General features: G+C 39.8%; 1 protein-coding gene across 6 annotated transcripts in view; it reads left to right on the top strand.

Annotated features, from left to right (window-relative positions):
* The window catches only part of TENT4A (terminal nucleotidyltransferase 4A), a 64,369-nt gene extending 59,736 nt beyond the window's left edge, over positions 1-4,633 (top strand). For 4 of the 6 annotated variants that reach the window (XM_063326204.1, XM_063326202.1, XM_063326203.1 and 1 more), the window contains one exon: positions 2,365-4,633. In XM_063326204.1, coding sequence (XP_063182274.1) covers positions 2,365-2,544 — 180 coding nt within the window. In that variant the 3' untranslated portion in view covers positions 2,545-4,633. The remainder of the gene's footprint in view (positions 1-2,364) is intronic. The other 2 variants (XM_063326205.1, XM_063326201.1) reach the window with 1 other exon arrangement.
* The last annotated feature ends 10,058 nt before the right edge of the window (positions 4,634-14,691 follow it).

The following is a 14,691-nucleotide window of genomic DNA, read 5'->3' as shown; positions in this document are numbered from 1 at the left end:
AAATGCCATAGCACAGGATGCTAAAAGCTTGTGATTTCAAAAATCTAAACAAAATAACTATCTAATTGACAACTACTAAATTTAAAGGCATCATCTCTGACTTACAGGGCCCCTGAGTCAGCTTCCTTATGGACCTGCTCTCAGCTGAGTCGTTAGCAGGTGGATTCGGATTCTGCTGATAGTTTGACAGTTTTTATCTTGATGGCCTAAAAGAGTGTGAAATGTTTCATGACAAGCTAGAGATCACTTTCTAGCTAGCTTATTAATCCTTCTTTGGAAGTTTGGTTACCTTTTGAACAAACCAGGGATATGGCTTCTTTTAGGATATGGGTAGATTTAATTGTCATACTTGCTGTGGTGCTCGTCTGATCTTGTGGTGACCTGCCTTCCTGCCCCCAGTTGTTTTTTGTTGTTTCTTTGTTTTTTTGTTGTTTGGTTTTTTTTCTTTCTGAATTCTCAAATGGAGGATGAAGTTGCCAGATTTTTCACATTTCCAGCTGAAGAAGATAGGCTCACTGAGACTTTGTATGCTCCTTGGTCAGAGTTTTGTTCTCGTTCTACAGTAGCAAAACTGAAGTTTTCCTCTTCCTTTTTTTTTTTCAGCATATAATTGAGGGTAACTGTAATGACTGGCTGGTTTTAGTGTTTTAACTGTTGAAGGATCATTTTTAATATTTTGACCTCATTTGATGTAGATGCTTAATTGTCTGTTTATATAATTAAGTCAGATGCACACTTATTGAACTAGAAAACTTTGCTGCGCAAGAATGTGACAAGGTGGTGTATTTGCTTGAAGAACCACTTGCCAAAAGTATAAACTTATTCTACTTTTTTTTTTTTAAGTTTCATCTTGTTGACTTTCACAAATAGATTCTGGTAGATGCTTTAGCAACATACAACTGCCCCAACCTTATTTATTGATGTGTCTCTTAAGAATGAGAGATTCTTAGCTTGCGCTCCCCTTTTTCTGTTTGTCCTTAAATATTTCACCATTGGTAGTCTGAGGACAACACTTAGCACATCTGTCCTGAGAGTGTAGAAGTTGCATGTTGAAGGTTGATGAGGTTACTGTAGGATATACTTTACAAATAAAAAAGACAACTTTAGAGGTTTTGACCATCCTGCAGTTAACCTTAATTATTCCTCAATATTAGTCTTCACCAGTTTGTTTTTCCTGTATGCTCCGTGTCTCTTCTAATTATAATTTGACAGTAGAACGTTGCTTATGGAATTATGCTTTTCAATAACTTTTGGTTTTGTGCACACACTTGTAATGATGGCTTGGTGTTCTGATTTCTACTCCAAACTTGTTTGGAACTATAGATTAGTAAAGTAGCTGCAGATATTTCGTATTCTAAGCAGTTCCCTCAATTGTTAGCTTTGTGCTGTTCCTGTTTAACCACTTATGGTAGACAAAATGATGTATTAGCTTTTTGTTGAAGGCAGTCAGTTGTCTGTCTTTAAGCTATTGCTGTCAGTCATCAGAAAAAGTTGCTTGCATTGAAGTTACCAGTATTTGGGAAGTCTGTTCCAGTTTCATCTTTTGAAACTCTTGTACGTATTTTAAGTACATACCATGTATGTACTTAAAATGTATGTAAAACAAGTATGTAAACCAACATACTGTATGCCATTAAGTGATAGGGGTGCCAGTACTGACTTACGGTGTGGTAGATTTACTTAGGCTGCCACTAAACCATTTTGGCAGCTTCTGTTCCAAGTTATTGGAGATTCCCTCCAAAGAAAGTGTCATACCATGTTCCTGATCACTTAATTGTTTTGCCTTGGTCTGGATGTGAGGTATGGTCTAGAAGCCATGTAGCCCTGTGATCAGACTAGTAGGATTTACAAGCTCCTCACAAGCCATAGCTAGTTTACCTGTAGCTGAGTGAGATTATGGGCAGAGCAGACTTGTGCTTTGTATCAGCTCATATGATCGCACCCTTACATTTCTCCATGGTGTTTCTGAAAGTCTTATTGAGTATCTCACTTGGTCATGCTCTTGCTAAGATCTTCTAAAATAGACAAAACTGTCACAATTAGTATTTAATGTGGAATGGAAGGTCTCTTGTTTTTGTAAGGGTGATGCATAGGGAGCGTACTTCAAACTGAAATCCAAGGGTTTTAAGGATTCTTTGAAATCTACACAATTTCATTTGCAGTACGTTTACTTCAGAAAACGCTTATTAAGCTGTTAGTGCCATTGCACTTGCACAGCTAAAATTAGACAAGCGTGAAAAGACCAGTTTCTTCAAAGAGCGTTCTGTGGGAATGACTTCTATATTGAGGAAATACCACTGGTGGTATGTGCTTTGTTTCAGTTGTTTGTATGCCTAAACTGAGTTCTTACCTTGTGTTTTTTAGCAGCACAGTGGAATGAAGTTTTCCATGAAAGGAACTCATAACCAAGGCAACAGCTACAGCCCTGTCGGCAGCGGAGGCATGCGGCAACCAGTTGGTAACCGAGGACACCACCAGTACAATCGTAATATGTGGAGAAGAAAAAAACACAGAGACAGTTTGCCTATTAGTCTGAGCAGATAATGGCAGATGCCAAAATGACCTTCCCTGTTCAGACAAACTGAGCGAGTGCCACTCGACTTGGGGGATGGAGACCAGCGTCCAGCACATCGTTTTATTGGTGTTGCCAAATATCTGCAGCTGACTTCTTTGCATGTTTCTTTGTGTGGTGGTTCAGTCCATCTTCAAGAAGTAGTTGTGCTTATCTGTGAAGCCTTATTAAATGTGGAAGTTTGTTTTCTGCCTTCCCACAATGGTTCATACAGTGCCGAAGCAGCTCTGGCAATAGAACTGCAAGGACAGTTACAAATGCTGTGGCTTTTTTGCTGTGGCTACATCGGTTCCTTTGTGGGTTCTGTTTTCTTTTATTTTAGAAGTGAAGGAAACTTCAGCCCCTTGGAATTTTTTTTTTCTTTGCAGCAAATCAAGTTGGGAATTCATAAAAGTAAATTTGCTGCTCTCCTGTTTTTGTTTCAAAGTTCAGAATTTTTTTTCTCTGTAAATATTGGAAGTATAATTTGTGCAATAACTTGGAATTTTTAATTTAATTTCATATTGTCACATAAGTTATATTTAAGGGGAAGAGGTTTTTTTAATTTACAGATCCTTTCCCAGGTTGCATTATCTAAGTTGGGTTCATAGTTTTGGCAGGTTGTCTGAGCAGTGTTACAAACATGACATTTGGTAATATTTGAGGCTTCTTGATTCACAATGAAAGTGCGATTTGGCTTACGGTTTTAAGAAGGTATTAAGCTCCAAAGCATTTTGACCCTGTGTTTTTTAGCTCATTGTCTGGCCTCTATCAGTCGTCTTGCTCTGACCAATGAGTTTTAATTTTATTCCTTTAACTAGACAACAAATCCAGCATTTGTAGTACCAGAAGTAAAACTTTTGAAAGGGAGGGGAAAAAGGTTGGTTCAAGTCCTGATGTGAAATTAAAAAGCTGTGAGCTACACGCTTTGATGCATTTTAGTAATGTAACCTGTTAATGTTTGGGTTCAAACAATGTTATTAAACAGAGGTACCCGGCTTAAGGAATGTGGAGAAAGGAAATATGTTGATTCCATTAAGGAATCTGTATAGCAGTATGCATTAGTTCTGTTAAGAGCAAATATATAAAAAGTACTTCAGCTGCTCTAAGCATTACGAGAAGTATCTTTTAATGTATTGCAGGAGAGCACAGCCCAGTGTTGTACACAGTATGAGTGGCTGGCACTTAATTTACAGATGCATACAGGTATACTATGCAAGTGTGTATTGCCATGACAAACACTGTCTTTAACTTTTTGAAAAATGTACATCCTGCCTAACCCTGAGTTTTTAAAGCACCACAGTTGTCCTGGGAGTAGGTCGCATCTCATGCCCTCTGACTTCCCGTTTTGTTGTTTTTTTTTTTTTCTTTTTAGTGAGAGTTCTAAAGCTATACAGAAAACTACAGATCAGTTATATAAGTCACTAGCGGAGGAAGCTGAAGAATCCTGTGAACAGGACGTCTATACTGTGTACAGATATAGAAGGTTTTAAAACTGATATCTGATTATTAAAATGAGGTGTCAAGCATGAAGCTTTTTAATATGCTGTATGCCTTTGGAGCAGAAGTAGTTCATGTTATTACTGAATCTGTCAAACACAAACAGGTCCTTGAGGGGAGAGAGGGCAACATTCCAAAGTAGAGTAGTGCATATCTGTTTGCAAAAAGTTTGTCTTAATGCTCCAGACTCATCACAATTAAAAAAAAAAAAAAAAGTTTTAAAAATTGTGAGCTGATTCATAAATAATATCTAAGGGCTGTTACATGAGCCTGTACTGCTTAGTCTTCACACACTAGCAATATTGAGCATAACTACATTAAAGAGCCTTCAAAGGCTTTAGTTGGTGTCTTATACTAGCGTCCATTTTAAAGCAAAACTCATTTGAAAAGTGGTATCATGTAACACTTCAGTCATGGTGAACCAAATAAATTGGCCTGGCTATCACTGTGGTTATGTGCTACAGGTTTAAAAAAATCATGTTTAAATTTTTTGTGTGGACAACTATGTGGAAGCTAAAATTGACATATTTTTATGTAAAGTTTTCTATTCTTTGATTTTTAATAAACTTTGGAGACCAGTCACTCTTCTGTACCTTTTTATGGGAAATGTAATGGATGAAGTAATACTTGACCTTATCACCTTGTTTGACATACACTTTGAACATCTGCTTTAACACGTTCATGCTGAACACCTTCAGAATGAGCTTCAAAGGTGGATGGACGCTCTCCGTTAATGTTTGTGATGTGTTTATAAAGGGAGTAATGAACACTGCTGTTGGTTTTGTAGTTGTGGATTTGATCCCACGATAATATGAGAGAGCAAAGGAGTTGGAGGTAGTTCACAACAATATTCTTAGAAGGGGAGATTGACTGACAGATCCCTTGGGATACCTTAACTTGCCATATAATTTTTTAGTCCCTCCTCGTAGTTTCTAACTTCCTTTCAAAATCTCTGTCCAGTTTTCAGCCTCCTCAAAGATTGGACATACCTTATCTTTTTTGTTAGTGTCTGTTTACCCTCTGAGAGGACTCTGAAGTATTAATAACTGATTCAAAGTCAAAATTTCAGAAACTGAGTCTTTGGAAGGAGCTTCTAAAACCAAAGTTATGTCCTGAACTCTGCAATTAAGAAACACGAGACGAGGCACTGATTAGGTGCTGATGGTGCCTTGTACTTATGCGCACAGACTATTTTGATAGGGGCTTGGCGTGATATGGAAAGTAGATGTAGTGCCAAAAAGGATTTTGGAAGTGGCCTTGGAAAGAAGGGAGGCCTGAAAAGGAAAGTAAAGATTCTGCCTGGAGGAAAGACCCTGGAGATCAGGAAGATGAGTGGAGAAAAACACCAGGGGATGCCCAGGGACGTCGACTGATAGTGCCTCGGACTGGTAACGGTGAGTAGCTGTATCGCATGAAGGGACATGGTTTTCTGCCTGACCTTCAGACAGCAGCAGCAAGCCTTCCTGCTGGGAAGGGAGTTGAGGCCCTGGCAAATGTCCTGCTTTGGGGGTGTGTGTGTGAGTGGATGCGTGTGTGACATGATCAACCAGAATAAAAGCTCTAATCTTGTTGGTTTGTAAATAAACCCTTGTATTCAGACATAGTACAGGTTGTTCACTTGAATTCACCTGTAACAGAAAGCGGTGTCAGAATCACAATACTGACCATTTACTGAACCGTAGGTTGACAGCCAGAAGACTGTTTCAGCTGACCTTTCCCAAAACCGTCTTCAGATGGCTTTATGCTTTCTTTTCAACCAGGATGTTAACCTATTGTATTAAATTTGGTTTGTTTGTTTGTTTTTTACTTCAAACAGACTGCATAAGTTTCAATCCTGGAGGTGCCTTGCCTGTTTTGGATGACAGAAATCCTTCAGTTGTTCTTGGCAGTAGGAGATCACTTAAAGAAACTATGGACAGTTCATGTCTGCAAGACATTTATTGGGCAAAGTGTTTTTAACTTTTTAACTGAGGATTATTACTATAAGATCAGCCATATATTTCTATTATAATTGGTTAAAGGAATGGACTACAGTCGTGTTTCAGTGAAAGGATGATTGGGATGCATCTCTTAGAACGTCTATGTACCCAAAACATGCAAAATTGCTGCCTAAGGTTCTGGTCACATCTCTTCTCAGCATTAATGCTACTGCAAAAGTTTTGAGGGAGAATGTTGCCTGTGGGAGAACAGTCTCAAATCAATTAGGGATTCCTCAACCATTTGCTTTTTTAATAAGACTTTTTTTTATTGGCAGATTGTTGCATGAACGTAAAAGGAAATTATTAATGGAGGGATTTTTTTTTTTTCCCCTTCAGGGAGTAGCCTTACGTGCACGCTCATACATGTCTTCATGCTCGAGATCAGGAAAACTTTCTGCTGTGGCATGGCTTATGGCTTTCGTGCTGCTGTCTCTCGTGCAAAGATTGTGGGTGCAAAGGGCATCTTGTCTCCGACCCCAGTACTTTCCCCTTACCCACTGCTGTGACATGTTTTTCTGCTGTGAATTCTTAGCTGTGCAGCAAAGCTGTTTCCTGCTTGAGTAACTTACGAGAGCTGAACAGTAGGTTGATTTACTGTCTTACTAAAAAAATGGGTTCCAAATAAATACTTCACTGACTCATTTTTAAACCTAAACTGAGCAGGATTTAGGAGCTCCTATTACAGGATTTTCTGTGTGAGAGGATGAAAGTGGTGTTTAAACTGGAAGTCCATAACCTCTCTGCTAAAATTACCACTTTCTATCAGTGAAAACTTTGGCACTGATCCACCTGGGGATGTTCTGTTCAGAAAATCTTTGCAAGACGATTCCTTGCTTCTTGCTCCTCTTTTCCAGAGAGGAAAAGCTGAATCTTCTGATGGGCTATATCCACCCCTTCAGGATTACTCTTGGTTGCATCTGGCTAATTTGAAGAGCCAAGTAAATGATAACAGATGACTTGAGTACCACTTACTGTATAATCATGGGTGAGATCATCAAATCATCTCCATTCTCTCGGGGAAATTTCTTAGGAGACGGAGGAAGAGAGAATTAGGTTAATCTACTAGTCATTCATACACGTGCGTGCAGTCTCAGGCAGACGAGCAGAGTTGCAGTTCTCAGCTGAAGTGCAAAGTTTGTTCTGTTGTCCTTACGAGGACCTCAGGAGGAGCAAAGTCAGCCCAGTAGATCTATTTGCCCCTCAAATTAAGAGGACATCCTGCCACTGATCCTCAAGAGCAGGTCTGTGCAACAAGTTTTCTGACTAGTTCCTGATAGAAGAGCTGAACAAAATGACTTGCCGTTTCTTCCTGCTCCTCTGTTAAAAAGGAGTGGTCAAGAAACATAAGATTGTGCGAGTGACGTGCGCCGTGTGGACGTGAGGGTTAGAAAATCACGAGTGGTTAAGCGCTGAATACAAATGCTCTCAAGTGGTTGTGAAATTTCCACCTTTTGAAATTTTCAAACCCCGCCTGGAGAGGGCCCCAAGTAAACCCACGCTAACTTCAGAGTCAGTCCTGCTGGACCCAGGAGGTTGGGCCACGTGGCCTCTGTGGGGCTGCTCATAATCTAAATTTTTCTGTTATATCACAAAAAAGAATAACTATTTTTTTTGTTTTATCTTTATCTCTGTTGGATTTATGAAGTGTTTTAATGGGGCCACAAGTCAGGCAGGAATTGTTCATTTTTTTCACTTTGCCCTGCACTTGATAAAATACATCTGCAAGTTCTAGGACCAGCGGGTTGAAACAGGTAAGAATGCACTTTCTTCTGAAGTTAATAATCCCTGGAAATGCATAGTCCCCAAACATATATTACTGATCAAGAAGTAAATAAATAGATTTTCTGGATTAAAATGCATTTTTGTTTGTATTTTCTTTGTATTATTATTATTATTGATGAACATATATTTTGTGTCCTCTGATTTCAGTCAACTTGCATTTGCAATGGTGACGCAGTGCAGATGTGTGGGAGTACAGGGGTTCATGGAGGGCATCAGCAAAATACTCCAAAATGCTAAGTCCTTCGCCTCTTCTTCCTGATGAGAGTTGCATAGATTCATTGTGGAAACTTTTGATAATTAAAATCTGCTTATTTGCATTTATTCTGCAGTACAGGGGTAGGTGGAATACTTACACTAATACTGCCTGAAAGGTAGTGAAACAGCACTGATGGGAGCTGAAAGCTTCCTGAAAAGTCTTTTTCAGAGGTAAGGTTTGGAAGCTGCTATTTGCTCAAGTTTTACCTAAATAACTCTAGGTCATATCTGTCTAGATCAGAGCTGTTCCTTACTTCGCATCACAGAAATGAAGGGGGTGATAAAGTTCATCAGGAGCAGGTATATAGAAAAGGAAATTTCCACAAAGAAAAAGGAAGCAAAAATCTAAGAACTTAATGATCTTAACTTGAAATATAAAATAACCATCCCAGCAGAATGGGAATTGTGACATCCCAAGCTGATGATCTACGTATAAGGACTTAAAGCCAGCAGCAAAAAAGCCCCTCTAGTGCTAGTATGATGTATAGAGAACAGCTCCAGGATCTCTGAGCTACCAGTATCGCTGAGAAATGAATAAAGTTGTTATTGGGACAACTCCTATCAGTATTGCATCTTTGTTTCTGTGGGGAAAGCAGAATAGGGCTAATTAGAAACCGAGGGAAAAATTAACTCTAATTTATCAAATGTTTTGTAATGTCTAAGACAGTGTTTCTTCAATTAAAAAAACAAACAAAAAAACAACAAACCAAACACATAAATATATTCTTTAAATTGTTCAGTAAAGCGTATGGTATGGTTCACCAGGGTGTTACCTTCTACTTCACTGGAATGGAATCAATAGATGGCGCTAAGTGCAAATTTTTGGGCCAAGGTGGTGCAGTTAGTTGAAGATTAATTTTAGAAACAGATTATTTTGACTGTGTTCGCTAATGGTCGTGACACAAGAACTGCCATGCGCTGGCTGGATTTGCTGATGTGACAAATGTGGGAAGTGTGAAGAGTTTTGTTGTACTGCGTATTAGAGACAGGATGAAATACAAGGCACAAGGCTGGAAATTAAGAATTTATAGCTACTTCAAATCAGTGAAAGCTTATGGGTTAGAAATGATACAGAGGAAAGAGACCTGGGCATATTTTTTGACGGTATGACTGAATTCACCAACCTGTCTCATAAAGATGTGTGAACCTAAGACACATCAGTTGAAATATTGCCAGTAGTGTTAGTGATTTTTCTTTTAGTACAAGTCCAGAGTTTTGCTGGTTAAATTACCTGTGTCTTTCCTCACTTCAGGGAGAAAAAAAGAAGGGACAAAAAGAAAAATGTAATCCTCTTTTTTTTCTTTATTCAGTCATGGCAGGAGCTACAGACACAGGTTTAAAAAATCTTCTGACACCCGAGGATCTACTTAATCTGGAGATTCATCAAAGCTCAAGTTAGCTTTTATGATGTCATGTCAAAATGGTGTGAAGTCCTAGAGATAACAGATACCATGACCCAGCTTTTTGCATCAGTTTGCACTGTTCTTTTATTGACAAACTTTTGATCTTTGGCTTTGATGTAGAAGTGATTTGCCTCCTGGGGATGCTAAGCATTACTGGCTGACTGTCATTTCGGATTTATGGATGACAAGTAGAAGATCTGACTGGATGTAATTGATCTAGGGAATCTGGTATGACTGAAGTAGCCATCTCTCCTCCTTCAATTTTGGTAGAGAAATGCATGTGGTTTTACTCTGGGTTTCCTGTCAGAAGCTTTTGTAGTAGCTGGAAGAAACAGGCATGCAACATCTCAGACCCCTCCAATAACCCTGAGCGCTTCAGGGGATAAAATGGGATGGGAATTTCACGACACCCTTTGACCCAGCCTGGCATCCAAGACCTAGCTTAGTCCCTGATGGCTCTTGCTTCCTATTCCTGTTTGTTGACCTACTGGTGCAGGTAGGTCCAAACTCAAATGTCTGGGAGAGGAGAGGTGGGGAGGCATCTGAGATTGTGAAGAATGTAATCCCATAGTCATGAAAGCTATTTAAATTCTCTTTGCATGGCTCCTGTCTGTCTGCGATGGCTTGCAAAGAGACTAGTTCTTCATCAAAGAGAAGGGCCCTCCCATGAGGAATGAGAGATCTACCACATGATTGTTATGTCTAAAAGGAATAAATTTCTGTCCCCTCTCCAAGTCCTCCTCCCATCCACTTGTACAGTCAGGTCTTAGTGACCTGAAAGTATTTTCTTCTCTACTATTTTAATGTATTTGCTTTAACTTGGTACAGCTAGTCTAGACTGTCCCAAAGGGGAGAAATAGCTCCATTAAGCTGATTTTACCTGTTACTCGCTGTACAATATTCTTAATACCAGTGTTCTCAGATTTATGCAGGATATAGTCGGGTTTTTTTCCTCTCTACACTCCCTGTAGCTCTAAATTTGATGCTCTACCTACAGCAGAGAGAAAGTTGAGACCCACCCTGATTATGCAGTTATCATTCAAGCTGATGGGGCACATTATAATGTGTTAAGAGTCTGCTACATGATCACGCCATAGTCACAAGTTGCACCTTAGTGGTCAGAGCACGTTCCACCATGGCATAAGCCACACGTGGAGCTTTGCTCAGAAATGTCTCCACCTCTGACGTGTTCTAAACAGCTAGATGGGATCTCCATGTGTGCCTTCACCGAGCTTTATGGAACTGTTGAGACATCCGAGTGTCTAGCTGCATTTCACAGAACAGTGCTAGGATCGTTATTTGCTTGGGAGACTCAGAAATGCCTGTAGAGACGCCAAGATGTAGGATGCTGCCTGCCATATCCAAGAGTATGGAGTCATGTCAACCAAGCCCCAAAGAAAGAAAAGGCTGATGAACAATTCTCAAAATGATCCACCTGTTCATTCATCTCACAACTATATTCTCATTTTCCCTGTAGCCCTTTCTCTTTTGTAGGAACCGAAAACCTGTGGTTTCTGGCGCTTATGAACTCCTGAGAGGAGAGAGGACGGTGGGGGAGGAGGGGCGGGGAGGCATCCAAGATTGTGAGGACTGTAATTTTCTAGGCATGAATGCTATTTAAATTACCAAGGCAAAACATGCTACCCTTTATGCATTTAAATTTGGGAGACCCTTCTGATGCACATGAGGTCGAAAGCTCAGCACGATCTTTCTAAAGATGTTTTATGAAAAGGATTGCAGTGAATGTGAATTAATTTTTTCTAGCATTTTTTAAGCAGGCTGTTGTCAGTGGATACTTCACAATTAGCTTGTCCTTATCTCTTTTTAGGTAAACACTGAATCTGAGGGGGGGAAAAAGAGCTTTTTTTTTTTTCCTGTGCATTTTACAGTTGTGGTAATTTTTTTTGTTTGTTTCGTTTTATTTTAAGTGAAAGTCCCCATGGAGTCCTGGAACTGAATGCTGCTCATCTAGCAGTAAGACTTTGAATCGACTCTCAAATATAGGATTTTTAATTTTTTTTTTTTTTTAATTTTTACTTAGCTCCTTACGGGATATCGCAAGATTTTCTGCTGTTACGAAGGTAAATAATGAAATTTGCGAGGTTCAGTTTGCCCTGGCTGCGGAGAGGGTGCGCTCTTGCACCGCTCTGATGTCCCATCGCCAAATGAACAGCCCACCCGCTTCGGGCGTGGAGGGGGTGCTGCCTCCACTGAAAAACCTTTCCTGGGGCACAGGGTAGCTTTAAAAGTAATTTCATTTGGCTTCATAAGCATAATACTCATAACACTTTATTTGTAATAAGTAATGGATCACTGACCAAGGTAATTGTTTGTGTTTTTGTTTTTTTGTTTTTTTTTTTTTTTGTTTGTTTTTTTTAATTAAAACCGTACCTGGGAAACCCTATGTTTGATTTGGGCTGTGCTGCTGTACCACTAGCATAACATTTCATGCTTCCGGATGTTAAATTGTTGTTTCCTTCTTAGGGATCTCTCAGTCCCTTAACTACGCAGATCGAGCTCAGGTGCATGGGCTCCTAATTGTTTTACCACGCAGAAGAGATTTTTTTTGGGTGTGTTTTTTTTTTTTTTTTTTGTTCCTAGGTGCTTTTGGGAATGGCATGGGGACACTGACAGGTTTTCTCCAGCTTGCCTGAAATGGGTGTTTTGTATTTTTTTTTTTCTCTCCCTTCAAGTTTAAGATGTCAGGTGAAAATAGAGTATGCTCAGCACGGATGTAAAAGACACTCTTGAAAATAGCTCCAAGCAGTATACAGATTGGGGATTCTTTGCCTTGTGCAAACAGATACTGATGTTCCTTGTGTTCTCTAGCTCTAGTTCAGTTGGTCAATTAGCATTAATGCTATTTTCTGAAGGTTGAAGAGTTGATAGAGTGAAATCTTTAGTCTGTAACATAATATCAGCAATCACAGTGGCAAATGAGATTGTGTTCACTAAAAGTGCATGCGGAAAAATAAATAGGAATAGGACTTCTAACATAAAGCATAGACCTATGCAAGGCAGAACTTCATTCAGTTCTTCTGTGCAGCCCAGGCTGTATGCAGGGAATCTGTGTTGCCGTCAGTTTAAGAGTTAATTTTGTGCTTTAAAAGAGGAATTGGAATTGCAAGTGAAACAGGCTGAATCAGTAGACCTTGAATTTAAATAGGCTCTTATGTTTAATTAAAGAACTTTTAAAGACAATTATATGTGTTGACAAGGTTATCTTTTCTTGACCCAGAATTAAGAGTTATTTCACTCTGGGTTTGGGTGTTGGCTTTATGTTTGTGTTCCTTCCCCCTTCCAAAGCTTTTCTTTCCTATCTTACCCCCAGCTTCTTCCTGGAAATTACTAGAGATAAAGGTACTAACATCTGTTTCTCATCTTGTACCTTTTTGCCAGGGTACTGTCTTAATTTAGCCTAACATTCAGTGAGAGCATTTAAGATTTTCATTATCTTGAGTTTATATTGCCAGTGTGAGAAATGTGTGATTTTACAGAGCTGCTTGGCTTTCACTGTCAGAAGAAAGCGTTTGCTCTACTGTAGTGGAAGGGTCTTGAATCCTCTTCCAAAAGGAGATCTTTCCTAGAGCCTGTTTCTTTCTCCAGCTACTTCTAGGCTATATAATGAGTAGCTCTTCAGAAAAAAATCACCTTTGTCTCATGGAAGTTCATAAAATATTTTAGCCATGTAGTAATAATGTGTAGCCACATTATTTATGGTTTGGTATTGTATTTCTTACCATGAATTCAATATACATATTAAAAAAAAAAGCTTTCAGTATGTCTTTTTTTTTCCATATAAGTTGCTTTCACATAGCTGTCAGTCATTACATCCATGCCTCGATTCAGATTTATTGAAGAATCTGAGCCTTCTATTCAAAGTATGGGCAGATTTGGTCACGTGGAGAGCAATGTCCTCTATAGTTTCCATATAAGACCATATAGAATATACAGATTAGGACTTTTCACCTTTGGGAAAAGATAAGTGAAGACGGATGTGACAAAGGTCTAAAATAGGCAAAGGGAAAGTTGCCAGTCTCTTCTAATAACAGTGGAGCAGCATCAAGCAAATCACGTAGGTGCAGGTTGAAAGCGAGCAAAGGGAACGCTTTCCATAACTCCTGGTTAAGCTGCAGAATTTCTTCCTGAAAGATTTTGTTATGTGAAATCTTATTTGAGTTTGAAAAGCAGCTGGACAGATCCCAAGAAGAGACACCCGTTCGGGGCTACTAAACGCAGGATAATACCTCTGGATGGAGGAACCAGAGCTGCAAAGGGGTTGGTTTGGAAAGGGGAGCTGTGTGCTCCGGACGGAGGCTTCTCTCTCCCACTACATTTCTCTTCAATCCCCCTCAGAGGCAGGCAGCGGCTTCCAGAGCTTTGGCTGCTTCAGGGTGAGGTAAGCCGTCTCCAGATAAGCTGAGAGTGGTTTGTGTGGAGGAGGAAAGGGCCAGAAGAGAAAAGGAGCTTCTGCAATGAAAAGGATCTGGGAAAAGGCGTAATAAGATGAAATTAAGGAAAATTGCATTAAAAGGTACTGGTGGTACTGGCTTCTCCAACTACACAGGAGAGTGGTAAAGGGCTGTAGAGTGAGGAGAAAATGAAGAGAAAGCTAATTGCACGCAGGTAACTGGGGAGGGGGAGTGGAGAGAGAGAGATCAGTGGGACTCATGGCGGGTGAAGGGAAAGAGGAAGAATCAAACAGGAGGGAAAGTTTGCATCCATTTATAGGGCCTTAATACTTTATCCATTGTGCCCCATTGCGCCACTTGCCCACCTACAACTTAGTTCCGTGCGGTAGTAGAGCCTCCAGTTATTATTGTCTTTTTTTGCCATCCGCCACTTCTCTGATTTATCTCAGCCTGTCACTGTCCCTGCTCTGTTGTGTGGCCGATGCCATTTCTAGTACAGCTCTGCTCCTACCCACACGCGGGATTCAGGCCAGTGAAGTCCGTGGTAAATATTAGTAAGGCTAATGTGCTTATATATATGAAATCAAGCTTTGATTGATGTGTAGAAGCTTCTTTGTATGTAAGTTTGTATGTACCTTATTATGTCAACGTTCCATGGATTATTCTAATTGCACCAAATTTGTGAGTGTTGCCTATTGGGTCTGTCCTCTGGTTTGGTCCATTGGCAGTTCTGCTTGGGCACAGGTTAGGGCAGCCTGAGACCTGCCTTGTTGCGTGAGTGGGTCCCTTAGTCATGCTTTTAAGGAGGT

The sequence above is a fragment of the Chroicocephalus ridibundus genome, chromosome 2 (assembly GCF_963924245.1).
Source record: "Chroicocephalus ridibundus chromosome 2, bChrRid1.1, whole genome shotgun sequence".
Lineage (NCBI taxonomy): Eukaryota > Metazoa > Chordata > Aves > Charadriiformes > Laridae > Chroicocephalus > Chroicocephalus ridibundus.
This window is presented reverse-complemented; position numbering and strand designations above follow the sequence as displayed.